Raw genomic sequence first — 12,494 nt, forward strand, 5'->3', positions numbered from 1 at the left:
TACTGAGGGAGTGCTGCACTGTCGGAGAGTCAGAGCTGAGGGAGTGCTGCACTGTCGGAGGGTCAGAGCTCAGGGAGTGCCGCACTGTCGGAGGGTCAGTGCTGAGGTAGTGCCACACTGTCGGAGGGTCAATGCTGAGGGAGCGCTGCACTGTCAGAGGGTCAGCATTGAGGGAGTGCCGCACTGTCGGAGGGTCAGCACTGAGGGAGCGCCACACTGTCTAAGGGTCAGTGCTGAGAGAGCGCCGCACTGTCGGAGGGTCAGTGTTGAGGGAGCGCTGCCCTGTCGGTGGGTCAGCACTGAGGGAGTGCCGCACTGTCGGAGGATTGGTACTGTGGGAGTGCTATGGTTCCGGTTGACCAGTACTGTACTTAGATCCATTTATTCCTCTTCTCACAGTCATAGAGTCAAACAGCATGGAAACAGATTTTTGGTCCAACTTGTCCATCATGACCAAGTTTCCCAAACTAAGCTCGTCACACTCACCTGCATTTGGCCCATATTGCTCTGAACCTTTTCTGTTTATGTACCAATCCAGATGTATTTTAAATGTTGTAACTGTATCTGCGTCTACCAGTTCCTCTGGCAGTTAATTCCACATACGAGCCACCCTATTATGAAAAAGTTGCACCTCCGGTCCCTTTTTTGATGTTCCTCCTCTTACCTTAAAAATATGTCCTCTAGTTTTGAACTTCCCTACCCTAGGGAAAAGACCTTTGCTATTCTCCTATGCCCCTCATGATTTTATAAACTTCTATAATGTCACCTACAACCTCCTGTGCTCCTGAATAAAAGCATTAGCCTATCCAGCTTGTCCTTATTAACTTAAACCCTCTAGTCCCGGTAAAATCCTTGTTAATCTTTCCTGAAGCCTGTCCGATTTAATAATATCCTTCCTGTAGCAGGACGACCAGAACACTGCGCAGCACTTCCAACAGTGGCCCCACCAATATCCTGTACAACCTCAATATGATGTCCCAACTCCTATTATCAATGTTCTGAGCAATGAAGGCGAGTGTGGTAAACGCCTTCTTAACCACCCTGTCTACCTGTGATGCAACTTTCAAAGAACATTGCGCCTGAACCCCTAAGGCTGTCTGTTCTACAACACCAGCCAAGGCCCTACCATTAGTTGTATAAGTCCTGCCCTTGTTTGTTTTACCAAAAGGTAGTACCTTGCAATTATCCAAATTAAAATCTTATCTGCCACCTCTCAGCCTGTTGGCCCAGTTGATCAGGATCCCGATATATTCTTAGATAACCTTCTTCGCTGTTGTTTATGCCACCAATTTTGATGTCATCCACAAACTTACTGACCATGCCTCCTCAATTCTCATTCAATTCGTCTATATAAATGACAAACAAAAGTGAACCCAGCACCGATACTTGGGGCACACCGCTGGTCACAGGCCTCCAGTCTGAAAAGCAACCCTCGACCACCACCCTCTGTCTTCTACCATAAAGGCAATTTTGTATCCATTTGACAAGCTCTCCCTGAAACCCATGTGATCTAACTTTACTAATTAGTCTAACATATGGAACCTTTTCAAAGGCTTTACTAAAAAGTCCATGTAGACAACGTCTACCACTCTGTGTCATCAGTCTTTTTGGTTATGCCCTCAAAAAATCAAGTTTGTGAGACACGATTTCCCACACGCAACACCGTGCTGACTATCCCTATCAGTCTTGCCTCTCCAAATGCATGTAAATCCTATCTCTCAGGATCCTCTCCAACAACTTACCCACCACTGATGTCAGGCTCACAGGCCTATAGTTCCCTGGCTTTTCCCTACAGCCTTTCTTAAATAAAGGCACAGCATTAGCCACCCTCCAGTCCTCAGGCACCTCACCCTTGGCTGTAGATGATACAAATATCTCTGCTAGGGGCCCTGCAATTTCTTACTTAACTTCCCACAATGTCCTGAGATCAGGTCCTAGAAATTTATCCACCTTTATGTTTTTTAAAACCTCCAGCACTTCCTCTTCTATAATGTGGACTGTTTTCAAGACATCAATGTTTATTTCCCCGAGTTCCCTAGCCTCCATTTCTTTCTCCACAGTAAAAATCGATGCAGAATATTTGTTTAGAATTTCTCCCATCTGCTGTGGTTCTCCACACAGATGCCATTGTTGATCTTTAAGTGGCCCTATTCTCTCCATAGTTGCTCTTTTGCTCTTAATGTACTTGTACAAACTTATATAACCATAGCAGTTGTTAAACCTTCAACTTAATCCGTTATTTTACACTTGGCATAATGCATCTGCAATTTACATTGGTGAGTGAGGACCAGTGGCACCCTATTGCAGTTGTGGGAGGGAAGAGAAGGCATGAGGGCTGAAAAGTGGGAGATGGGTCAGACACAGCTGAGGACCCTGTTAACCATGGTGAGGATGAAGGTGGACATTTCAGAGGCCCCCGTGTCAGCATTGGAACAGATGCAAAGGAGAAGGAAGAATGGAATAAAATGGAAGAACGACACTGAAAGAATGGAATGGAGTCTTTACAGGAAGCAGGACATGAGAATTTTAGCCCAGGTAACTGTGGGAGTTGATGGGTTTGTAGTGGATATTAGTGGGCAGCCTATACCCAGCAATGGAAACAGAGATGTCGAGGAAGGGAAGGGAGGAGTCAGACATGGATCAGGTGAAGGTGAGAGCAGGGTGGAAATTGGAAACTTTGCAGTTCAGGACGAGACAAGGAAGCAACACCAAGCATCCCATGGAGAAAGAGGTGTGGGTGGGAGCCAGAGTAGGACTGAAACAAGGAATATTCTGTGTATCCCACAAAGAGATAGGCATAACTGGGGCCCATGCAGGTACCTGTGGTCACCTCTTTGGCTTGAAGAAAGTGGGAGGAGTTAAAGGAAAAGGACATACAACTGTACTAGTTCAAACCCGAATCCTCTTATAACATCTGCCAAAATACACATACACACAGACAAAACAAAAATTAGTGCTGTGGGCAATTGTAAAAACTGTTCACTGTCCACATCCTTCACAGAGATGACTATTTTTCTTGCCAAGATTTTCTGACCTTCCAGATTCTTTTCACTTCTTCCCACAAAAGAGGATTAAAGGAAAGCAATAGCATTGCTTAGTACTTAAGAATAAGGTAGAAATAAGGTAGTTATAACATAGTGAAAGGATTTCCATTACAGTCCAGTAAAGGGTTCCAAACAGCAGCAGCTCAGCACGTGGTGCCAGGCCCAAGTCCAGCAACTGACCCACATCTCTCCAGCCTCCAGTCTGCTCCTCCCCAGCACTTAGCAGCAACAAGGTAAGTCGCGCTGTGCCAGGATTTGCTTCACCTCTCCGTGCCGCTCCGGGACTCAGGATTATCCTGCTGCCGTCAGCCTGCCTATCGCTCCGGGACCTGCGACTCAGGATTCCCCAATGCTGGAAGAACAACACCTATCATCTGCTTGGAGATCTTGCTACCTTCAGGATTTGACATTGAGTTTAACAATTTAAGAGCATGAACACCTTCCATGTCTGTTACCCAAACCCCATGTTCTAGATTCCGTCATGAAATGGGTTACTTTTGGCACAACCACCCCATTTTCACCAATGCAGTCGTCTTCTCTGACTCACTGTCAACAATCTCTTTGCCGGCCCAGTTTTCTTCCTCTTTCTCACTGGGCTCCTTCTCCACCTGTCTACCTCCCCCGCCATCCCAGGTCAATAGTTAAAATACCTTCCTAGTTCTGTAAAGGGGCCACTGGATTTAAAATGTTGATTCTGTTTTCCCTTCACAGTTGCTGCCAGACCTGTTCACCAGCAAGTTCTGTTTTTGTGACTTGTTGCCAGCTGATTCTCACTTTGTACACACCTCCCAGCCCTCTCCTTCTTACACACAGCCTCCCTCAGTATTAACGTGACTTACGATGAGTTTCAGTAAATTGCTTTTAAAGAGTGCAGCAGTTCCTTCCACAGTGCTTGATTTTAAAAGTCCTTTTCCCATTTCAGTCACAATCCAAAATACGGGAAAATGAAAAGATACAATCTGTGCATGTTACACTCTGTCTGCATCTGACTTCTCTGTTTCCCTCACAACTGCAGGTAAATAATTCTTTGTGTTATTCCTGATCAGTCATGGTGCTACTGAGCCACCCTGGTGATAGATATTGAAGCCTCAACCCTGAGTATATCCTGTGCCTTTGGCACCCTCCTTGCTCCTTCAACTGGTATTCAACATGGAATATTGATTTAGCAGCTTACATGGGTAGGGGGAGGAGACTGGTATTTGGTAGTCAGGAGATTTCCTTGACCTGAAGCCATGAGACTTCTTGGGGTCCTGCTTTGATGTTGAGGACTCCCAGGGCAAACCCTTTCCAACTGTACACCACTCTGCTGTGTCTCCCCTTCCTCTGAGACAAGGCAGAGAATAGAATCCCTACAATGTAAAAGCAGGCCATTTGGCCCATTGAGTCCACACCGACCCTCCGAAAAGCATCCCACCCAGACCCACCCCCATACTCTGTCCCTGTAATCCTGCATTTTTGATAGCTAACCCACGTAGCCTGCACATCCCAGGACACTAGGAGCAATTTAGCATGGCCAATCCACCTAACCTGCACATCTTTGGACTGTTGGAGGAAACCGGAGCACCCGGAAGAAACGTGCAAACTCCACACAGACAGTCGCCTGAGGGTGCTGATGGTGTTTCCCGGGACATTGTGAGGTATGATTCAGTGAGTATTACAGTGTCAGGCTGTACAAAACAGTAATGCTGTCATTCCTTCCTGTGATTATGGGCAGTGCTGTATCCTCAATGTGTCCTAAACTGTTGCATTCTTAGCATCTGCGGGTATTCATTCCTGTGAAACGCAGTGACAACTCACTCAAACATTCTGTTTATTTCTTTGCAGGCTGGTACGACAACCAAATCTTCACTGAAGGTGAGGTGAAAAGTACTTTGAGGTGTAGTGAATGGTGCGATAGAAAGGGAAGTGGAGGGAGAGCTGCACCGTTGAGGGGCCAATACTCTCAGTAGTGGGGAAAGTGCTAGAGTCCGTTGTACACCACCCCCCCCCACCCAGTTGCTGAAGGTAAGCATGTAGGCGCAGCAGGCTACAAAGAAAGCAAATGGTGTGTTGGCCTTCGTAGCAAGAAGATTCAAGTATAGGGGCAGGAATGTCTTGCTGTAAGTATACAGGACTGTATTGAGACCCACACCTGGAATATTGCATACAGTTTTTATCTTCTTGTCTGAGGAAGTATGTTTTTGCTACAGCAAAATTTTACTGACTGATTCTTGGGAATGATGGGACTGACATGTGAGGAAAGGCTGAATCGGTTAGGATTACATTCACTGGAGTTCAGAAGAATAAGGGAGGAATCTCATATAAACCTGTAAAATTCTAATAGGACATTAGATGCAGGAAGGATGTTCCTAATGACTGGAGTGTCTAGAACCAGGGCTCACAGTCTAAAGATATGGTATAGACCATTTAGGACCGAGATGAGAAGTTTCTTCACCTAGAGAGTGGTGAACTTGTGAAATTCGCTACCACAGGAAACACTGGAGGCCAAAACATTGTCTGATTTCAAGAAGGAGTTGGATGTAACACTTGGGGCTAAAGGGATCAAACAACAGGGGGAAATGCATCAACAGACTCAATTTGGATGATCAGCCACGATCTTATGGAATGGCATAGCAGGCTGAAGGGACTGAATGGCCTACTCCTATTTTCTGTGTTTCTATACTGAGGGAGCGTGGCTTCTGCTTTCTGAGCTGAACAAATTTCTGAGTTTTTCCTCAGTGGCTGGTTGTGATAACTGGCATAGAATGATTCCACTTGTGGAGGATTGTCTTCTTTATCAACCTGAACCACTCTTGTTGTGGATAAGGTACTGACAGTTATTTGTGCCATTCCTGGGACCTAGGCTATCATGTGGTAATGCCTTGTTCACCTGAACCTGAGTCTCTGTATTCACAGTGTTGTTTCTGTTGTAACTCTGTTGTAAGTAATGAATTATTGTCTGTTTCGACCTGGAACCTCCGTACTACCATGAGGTAGTTTGGAAATCTTCCACGTCCCCACCTAACGACCAAAGCACCTGTTTCAATTGTAGTATCTCTCTGTTCAGTTTATACTAATGGTGTCAAGTGTGAGCTATACATGCTTCTTGATTCCATCATTCTGTACCTGAATGAGAACACCTTCTGGTTTTGTGGATAAAGTGTCTGCAATCAATATGACAAATAAATGAGTTACCGTGAGTTAATACATCTGAGGAGAGTAGTTTAATCCTCTGAAAACCTGTCGTCTGTTCCTGGCTTCAGTACTATTAACTGGCCTTTCCTCTAAAGCTCTCTTATGGGATGAATGAAACTGGCTAAATTAAGGACGAATCTTCTCAATTGGTGTATCATACGAAAGAAGTGTTGCATTATTTCTGTAGTTTGGTACTAGAAATTCACTTCTGGCCCTCAGCTTTCTGGAATCCATAATGATATCTTGTTGTATTATACATCCCCAAACATAATTGTTGTCCTTGAGAAGTGACATTTCCTGTTGAATGCAAGGCCAGCATTATGTAATGTTCTTAAGACTTCTCTGGTTCTGTTATCATGTTCTTTTTTACCTGCTATGCACTAAGGTATTGTCCATGTAACAAATGGCTTGTAGTCTAGGGGTATCTGTCAAAATATGCTGTCTGCATCTAATTTGGTAAAGAACATGCTTCTTACTAATCTGCCCAAACGGTTGTCGACTGACAAAATTGGATGGACATTTCTTTCCACTCCTTTGTTTAACTGAGTGAGATCCACATACAGTCATAGTTCTCCATCTGATTTGGGAGCTATTAGCAGCCCTGAGCATCATTGTGTTGGCTCTGTTAGCGTGACATGACCCCGCATTTTACCATGCTGTCTAACTGAGATTTTCCCTTTTCTGAGAGTGGATGTGGATTTTTTTCTTGGTTTGTACAGATGAATGGATTTAGCACCTTATTTCAGAGTTATGCAGTATTCCTGCTTTAATTTACCTAAGCCTCTGAATAACTTTGGAAATTCTTGTTGAAATTGCCTTCCATTCTTCTCTTGGAGCACTGTATCCGCTGTGTCTTAGAGACCTAGCTAAGTTCTACTTAAGTGGTGTTCTGGTTCTTCAGTGTGTAGAGAGGCTTGCTGATTTCTCGTCATTTGTGACTTGATTATAGTAATGAATTGGCCACATACCTGAGGATCTGTGCTGCCTGGACTTCACAGTTTTATGCTGTAGGTTGATTGTTCACTGATTCGAATCTAATATCTAATATTGAATCAGCTACCCTTGAATCAAGTTCAAATTCTGCTTCAAACCCTTGCATCTTAAAGATAATTAATCCATCTAGTCCAGGTCTCGCCTGTGTGATTCCAGATCCATAGCAATATGCTTGACTTTTAACTGCCTTCTGCGCAATAAGGGATGGGCAATAAGTGCTGACCCAGCTATGATGAGAAAATGACAAAGTATAATCAAGAAGCAACACAAAACCCCATGAATGAATTTTTAAAAAAATGTCCAGAATCAAAGTTTTGGCAAAGATCTGTAGCTCGGGTTGTGGATGAAGTTGTTGACTTGCTCGATGAAACTTCATCGGAGGCTTCACTGATGATGTCACCTAACATGGTGACAAAATGTCTGAACAAAAACAAGCCAGCTCGGTGAGCAAGTCAACAACCTCAAATGTCCAGAATCTCTGCTGGCTGTCCTTAACCTTCCCTCAAAACTTTTCCTTGTTTATCCTTAATTTCCTGAATCTTTTTCTTTTCCTGTTGATTTCCCTTTGTCAGGAGTTTTTCCGTTGCTAGGTGAAATAACTGCTCGGAGGCTGGTATCCCTTCACCAAGTCACCACATGTACAGTACATGTAGCTAGCTCAGAGCCAGCCCTGAAAGTGGTGTGATTCTCTGACACTCCTGTTTAAATCTGTCAGCCAGGGCTCCCCGATTGGCACAGGTTAACAACCCCAAATCAGGGATCTCATACGAAATGAGATCCACCTGGCCCTTGTTCCAATGACTACATCTCTGTACCCCCAAGTCTAGGGATGTCGGCCTGTTCTTTTTCTTGTAGCTTCTCCTGGGACGTTTTCACACCACGTCAGGTTCCTCCAACTCTGACTCGGATATGGACAACGTGTACTGAACCGTAGCCTGTTTCTTGTGCCTGCAGCGTCTTTGAAGAAATTCCTCCTCTTCCTGGTGGTGGTAACGGTATCCGGTCTATGACATGAGCTGCTTCCATCTCGGACTGTGAGGATTCCTCGACACTAGACAGAGGGGGAGAACCCACGGTTTCTGATAGCCTTTCTGACTGTCCTGAGTGGCCAGGTATGTTTTGCTTCTGCCCCATTTGTGAGGTGGCAGCTTTCATGTGACCCACATGTTCAAGGCTGCTTCGCTTACCCAAACTTTGTATGTCACAGGACCTGACCTCATGTTGGCCTCGCCTTGTGCCCATGCAGGGCCATTTCCGTGGTTTTGACACCAAACTCGATCCCCTGAAGTAAACCACCTCTCTCGCTTAGAGGAGTCTTGTGGCCCTGGCACTGGTGTTCCTGATGCCATTTCATCCTGCCCTCCAACCCGCCAGGTCCTGGAAGATCAGATTTAACCTGGTATAGAGTCTTCTCCCCATCAGCAACTCTGCTGGAGCTATCCCTGTTGTTGACCGTTGTTCTGTAAACAAACAGGAACCGGGACAGTTTGGTATCGAATGAAGGGGTAGGCTGATTCTTTAAGCCTGCCTTCGACAGCTGGACTGCTCTTCCTCCGCCAGACCATTGGACAATGGGTGGTATGGAGCTGTCTGAATATGCCAAATGTCGTTCGACTCTAGGAAATGCTCGAAATCCCTGCTGGTAAGTGATGTCCTGTTGCCATGACCAATACTTCCGGGAGTCTGTGTATTGCGAACCATGCTTGCAACTTGTCAGTTGTCATCCCTGAATGGACTGTATGCACATCCAGCCACTTTGTTCTTGGGTCATTGTGGATGCCCATTCGCTGAGCCACATTCGGTGTAGTTGATGTGTAACCAAGCCCAGGGTTTACCGGGCCATTCCTGCAAATGTGGGGGAGCTGCTGGCAGTAATTTTTGCTCTTGTTGGTACTCTGGGCATTGCTCCACCAACACAGTTACGTCAGTATCCAGTCCTGGCCACCAGGAATAACTTCTCACCAACATCTTCATTTTGGAAATCCCTGGATGACACTGGTGGAGTTCAGGCCAGTATCTGGTGGCAACCTTTGCTCAGGACAATCATTGTTGCTCCCCACAATAATATGCTGTCCTGTACGATGATCTGACCTCACTGGGTCCATCATCATCAGCTGTTTTAGTTTTGCTAGGACAGGATATTGTCAATGGTGACCGGAAAGGTGCCCAGAAAGTTTAAAACCAGAACGGACTCTTCCAGGGTAGGCACCAGTGGTGGAGTGTCACCCAGTGGGAGGCAGCTCAGGGCATCCACATTTGCCATTTGGCCTCTTGGACAATGTTCCAACTTCTAATTGTACACACTGAGAATAAGGACCCACCACTGAATTCAACTTGAAGCTGTGGGTAGCACGGCCTTGTCTCCTTTAAATAGCCCTACCAGGGCTTTGTGGTCTGTTACTACTACAAATTTACATCAGTAAAGGCATTGGTGGAACTTACTCACACCAAAGATGATTGCCAAGCCTTCCTTCTCTACCTGGGCGTATTTTTGTTCGGCATCAGCCAAAATCCAGGAGACGTATGCTTTTGAGCATTCGTCTCCATTGGGTCACTGCTGAGCCAACACTACCCCAATACCATACTGGGAAGCATCGCATGCCAGCACCAGCTCTCATTTGGGATTGTACTGGGCCGACACCTTCGACAATGATAGCTGCTTTGTCACTTCCCTAAAGGCTACTTGGCTATGCGACCATTTCCAAGGCTGACCCGTTTTCGGTAGCAGGTGTAAGGGTGACCAGGTTACATATGAACTTTCTGTAATAATTCACCAACTCCAGGAAAGACCCAAGCTCCAATATAGATGTGGGAGCTGGCACACCTTCCATCACCTTCACTTTAACTTCCAACAAGTGTAACTCCCGTGTGGCTCATGTCCAGTTTCATGAAAAACAGCCACCCCCTCCCTGCCAGTTTTGCGTACAAGTCCTCCATGCGAGGGATTGGGTATTTATCCAGCTGCGAGAAACAATTTACTGTTTGCTTGAAATCCCCACAAAGGTGAACTGACTTGTTGGGCTTCACTGGCCCTGCCCATTTTTTAAACGGTGGTAGTTTGATAATTCCTTTGCTTTCTATCCTCCTGATTTCTGCCTCTACTCTTGCATGTAAGGCAAATGGCAGTGGGTGGGCCATGCAGAATCGCGGAATTGCTTCTTGGTCAGCATGTAAGGTGGCCTTGGCTCCTTTGATAGTCCCTAGACCTTCCTGAAAACCTTCCAGGTATTTAATTGGGACTTCAATCAGGCAGCCCTTTTCTAATCGAAAAATTTGATCCAACCAAGGTGAATATTTTTCAACGAATCTCACCCCATCAAGTTTGGGCCCGAGCCTTTTACTATAATCAGTGGTTATTTCACCAACAGCTTCTCATAAGAGACAGGAACCGAAGTAATACCCTTAAACTGTAAAGGGTTCCCAGTGTAGGTTGTCAGTCTGACTGAGGCCTTGCACAAACTTAAGGGCTGGAGTCCAGAGCGAATCTTGTTAAAGACTGTTTCTGCAATCACTGATACAGCCGCGCTGGTATTGACTTCCATTACTTCTCTTATACTGGAATTGCTGCTTCCACATTTCCAATTTGTGGCCTTGCGCTGGGACCTCAGCATTTTCAAAAAATTATGGCGATACCAGAGATTTAAATACCAGAGATTGTAGCTTGATTAGACAGATTTCAGCAACTAGTTTTATAGTCAGAATTTTATGTCACATGTGCATCATAAAACTCCCGAAACCACTGATTACTTGTTCCCATACATATCCGCCCAGTCAAGTGCTCACGTCCACAGTTATCCCTCACTGAACATACAACCATTAACTGTTCCTGGTTCCATTTGGTTAAGGCCAGAGTTAGCTAGATAATAATATATCCTGTTTTCAATGTGAAATGATCCATGTATAAAAAAAATGGAAAAACAAACAAAAACACAAAGTGACAACACAATGTGTTGTGAACATTGCCATCTTAATCAGTGACTGACCCACATTGACCCAGGAAGTACTTGAACTCTTCTTGATTCAAAGTTTTCCAATTAACGATGTTTGTCCTACTGCTTTGCCTTTGAAGCCTTCCAAACACCTTTCCTGGCCTTCAGTGACTTCCTGCTATTTCTGCATTGTGTTTAAAGTTTTCAGAGGTTCTGACCTGTCCTTTGAATCTTTCTGATCTTTTGCTGTGCCTCATAGACTGTGATCTGACCTCACATCAAGGGCTTTGATGTTTTCCTTGCTGCTGCCGTGCAATGTGTGAACCTTGCTGCTGGCATTCTCAGGTAACATTCACAAATGAATCTGGAGCAATGTTCGGTTGGTTTGACCACATCAATCATGAATGGTCTGAAAATGTTAACATTTGGCTCTGGGTAAAACTGACAGTCAAGGAGATTCAAACCTACAGAGACTTTAAAGAGAAAGAGTACTGGGATGATGGACTTCTGGTACTGCATATTCTTTGACGGTTGCAGTGTGAGCAACGACAGTGGAAATTCCTTAAACGAGTAATGCTGCGGCTATGGGCTGTGACCAAAAGAAAGTATCGCAGCTTCACTGTGCCCTGAACCACTATATCTTCAGAATCTGCTGGTATTGAATACATTTCTGAGTCCAACAATGATAACACAGTTAATGGAAAAATGTTCTTGTCCTTTCTTTCCAGACTGTTTCGAGATCCAGGACAACATTGAAGCAATCCCAGCGGGTATGGTGAAAAGAGCTTTAGGAAAACCTACTGGCTGTCACTTAGACTGCGATTCACAGAAACAATACAGATGTTTGTGTATCACCATGCGGTTTGAGGGACATGCTATCGGAAAACTGTGATGTTTCAAGATATCACAGGAGTGACTGTACAATAACAGCACTTCACAGCCTGCTAAGGGATTTGAGACGTCATGGATGGTATGATAGAAACAGGAATCATGCTGGCAGTATCTCAGAGGGTGGTCCAGTATCTCAGCCGCAAGTCAGAATGCCGTGGGTTTGTGGTTCAAATTCGGGGATTTGAACCCCAACCAGCTGCAGATGCACATCACCAGGTTCTGAGGGAACGCTGCACTGTCGGAGGGTCAGTACTGATGGAGCGCCACACTGTCAGAGGGTCAGTGCTGAGGGGGCGCCGCACTGTCGGAGGATCAGTGCTGACGGAGCGCCACACTGTCGGAGGGTCAGTGCTGAGGGAGCGCCGCACTGTCGAAGGGTCAGTGCTGAGGGAGCGTTCCACTGTTGGAGGGGAGCGCTGCACTGTCAGAGGGTCAGTGCTGAGGGAGCGCCGCACTGCCGGAG

General features: G+C 45.5%; 1 protein-coding gene across 1 annotated transcript in view; it reads left to right on the plus strand.

The window, feature by feature from the left end:
• Window positions 1-12,494, plus strand: part of LOC125488002 (membrane-spanning 4-domains subfamily A member 12-like) — a 31,639-nt gene that overhangs the window by 1,842 nt on the left and 17,303 nt on the right. Inside the window, exon 3 of the mRNA XM_048620747.1 lies at window positions 4,869-4,898. Within this exon, the coding sequence (XP_048476704.1) occupies window positions 4,869-4,898 (30 nt within the window). The remainder of the gene's footprint in view (window positions 1-4,868; window positions 4,899-12,494) is intronic.

This window comes from Rhincodon typus, chromosome 48 (assembly GCF_021869965.1).
Source record: "Rhincodon typus isolate 14 chromosome 48, sRhiTyp1.1, whole genome shotgun sequence".
Taxonomy (NCBI): domain Eukaryota; kingdom Metazoa; phylum Chordata; class Chondrichthyes; order Orectolobiformes; family Rhincodontidae; genus Rhincodon; species Rhincodon typus.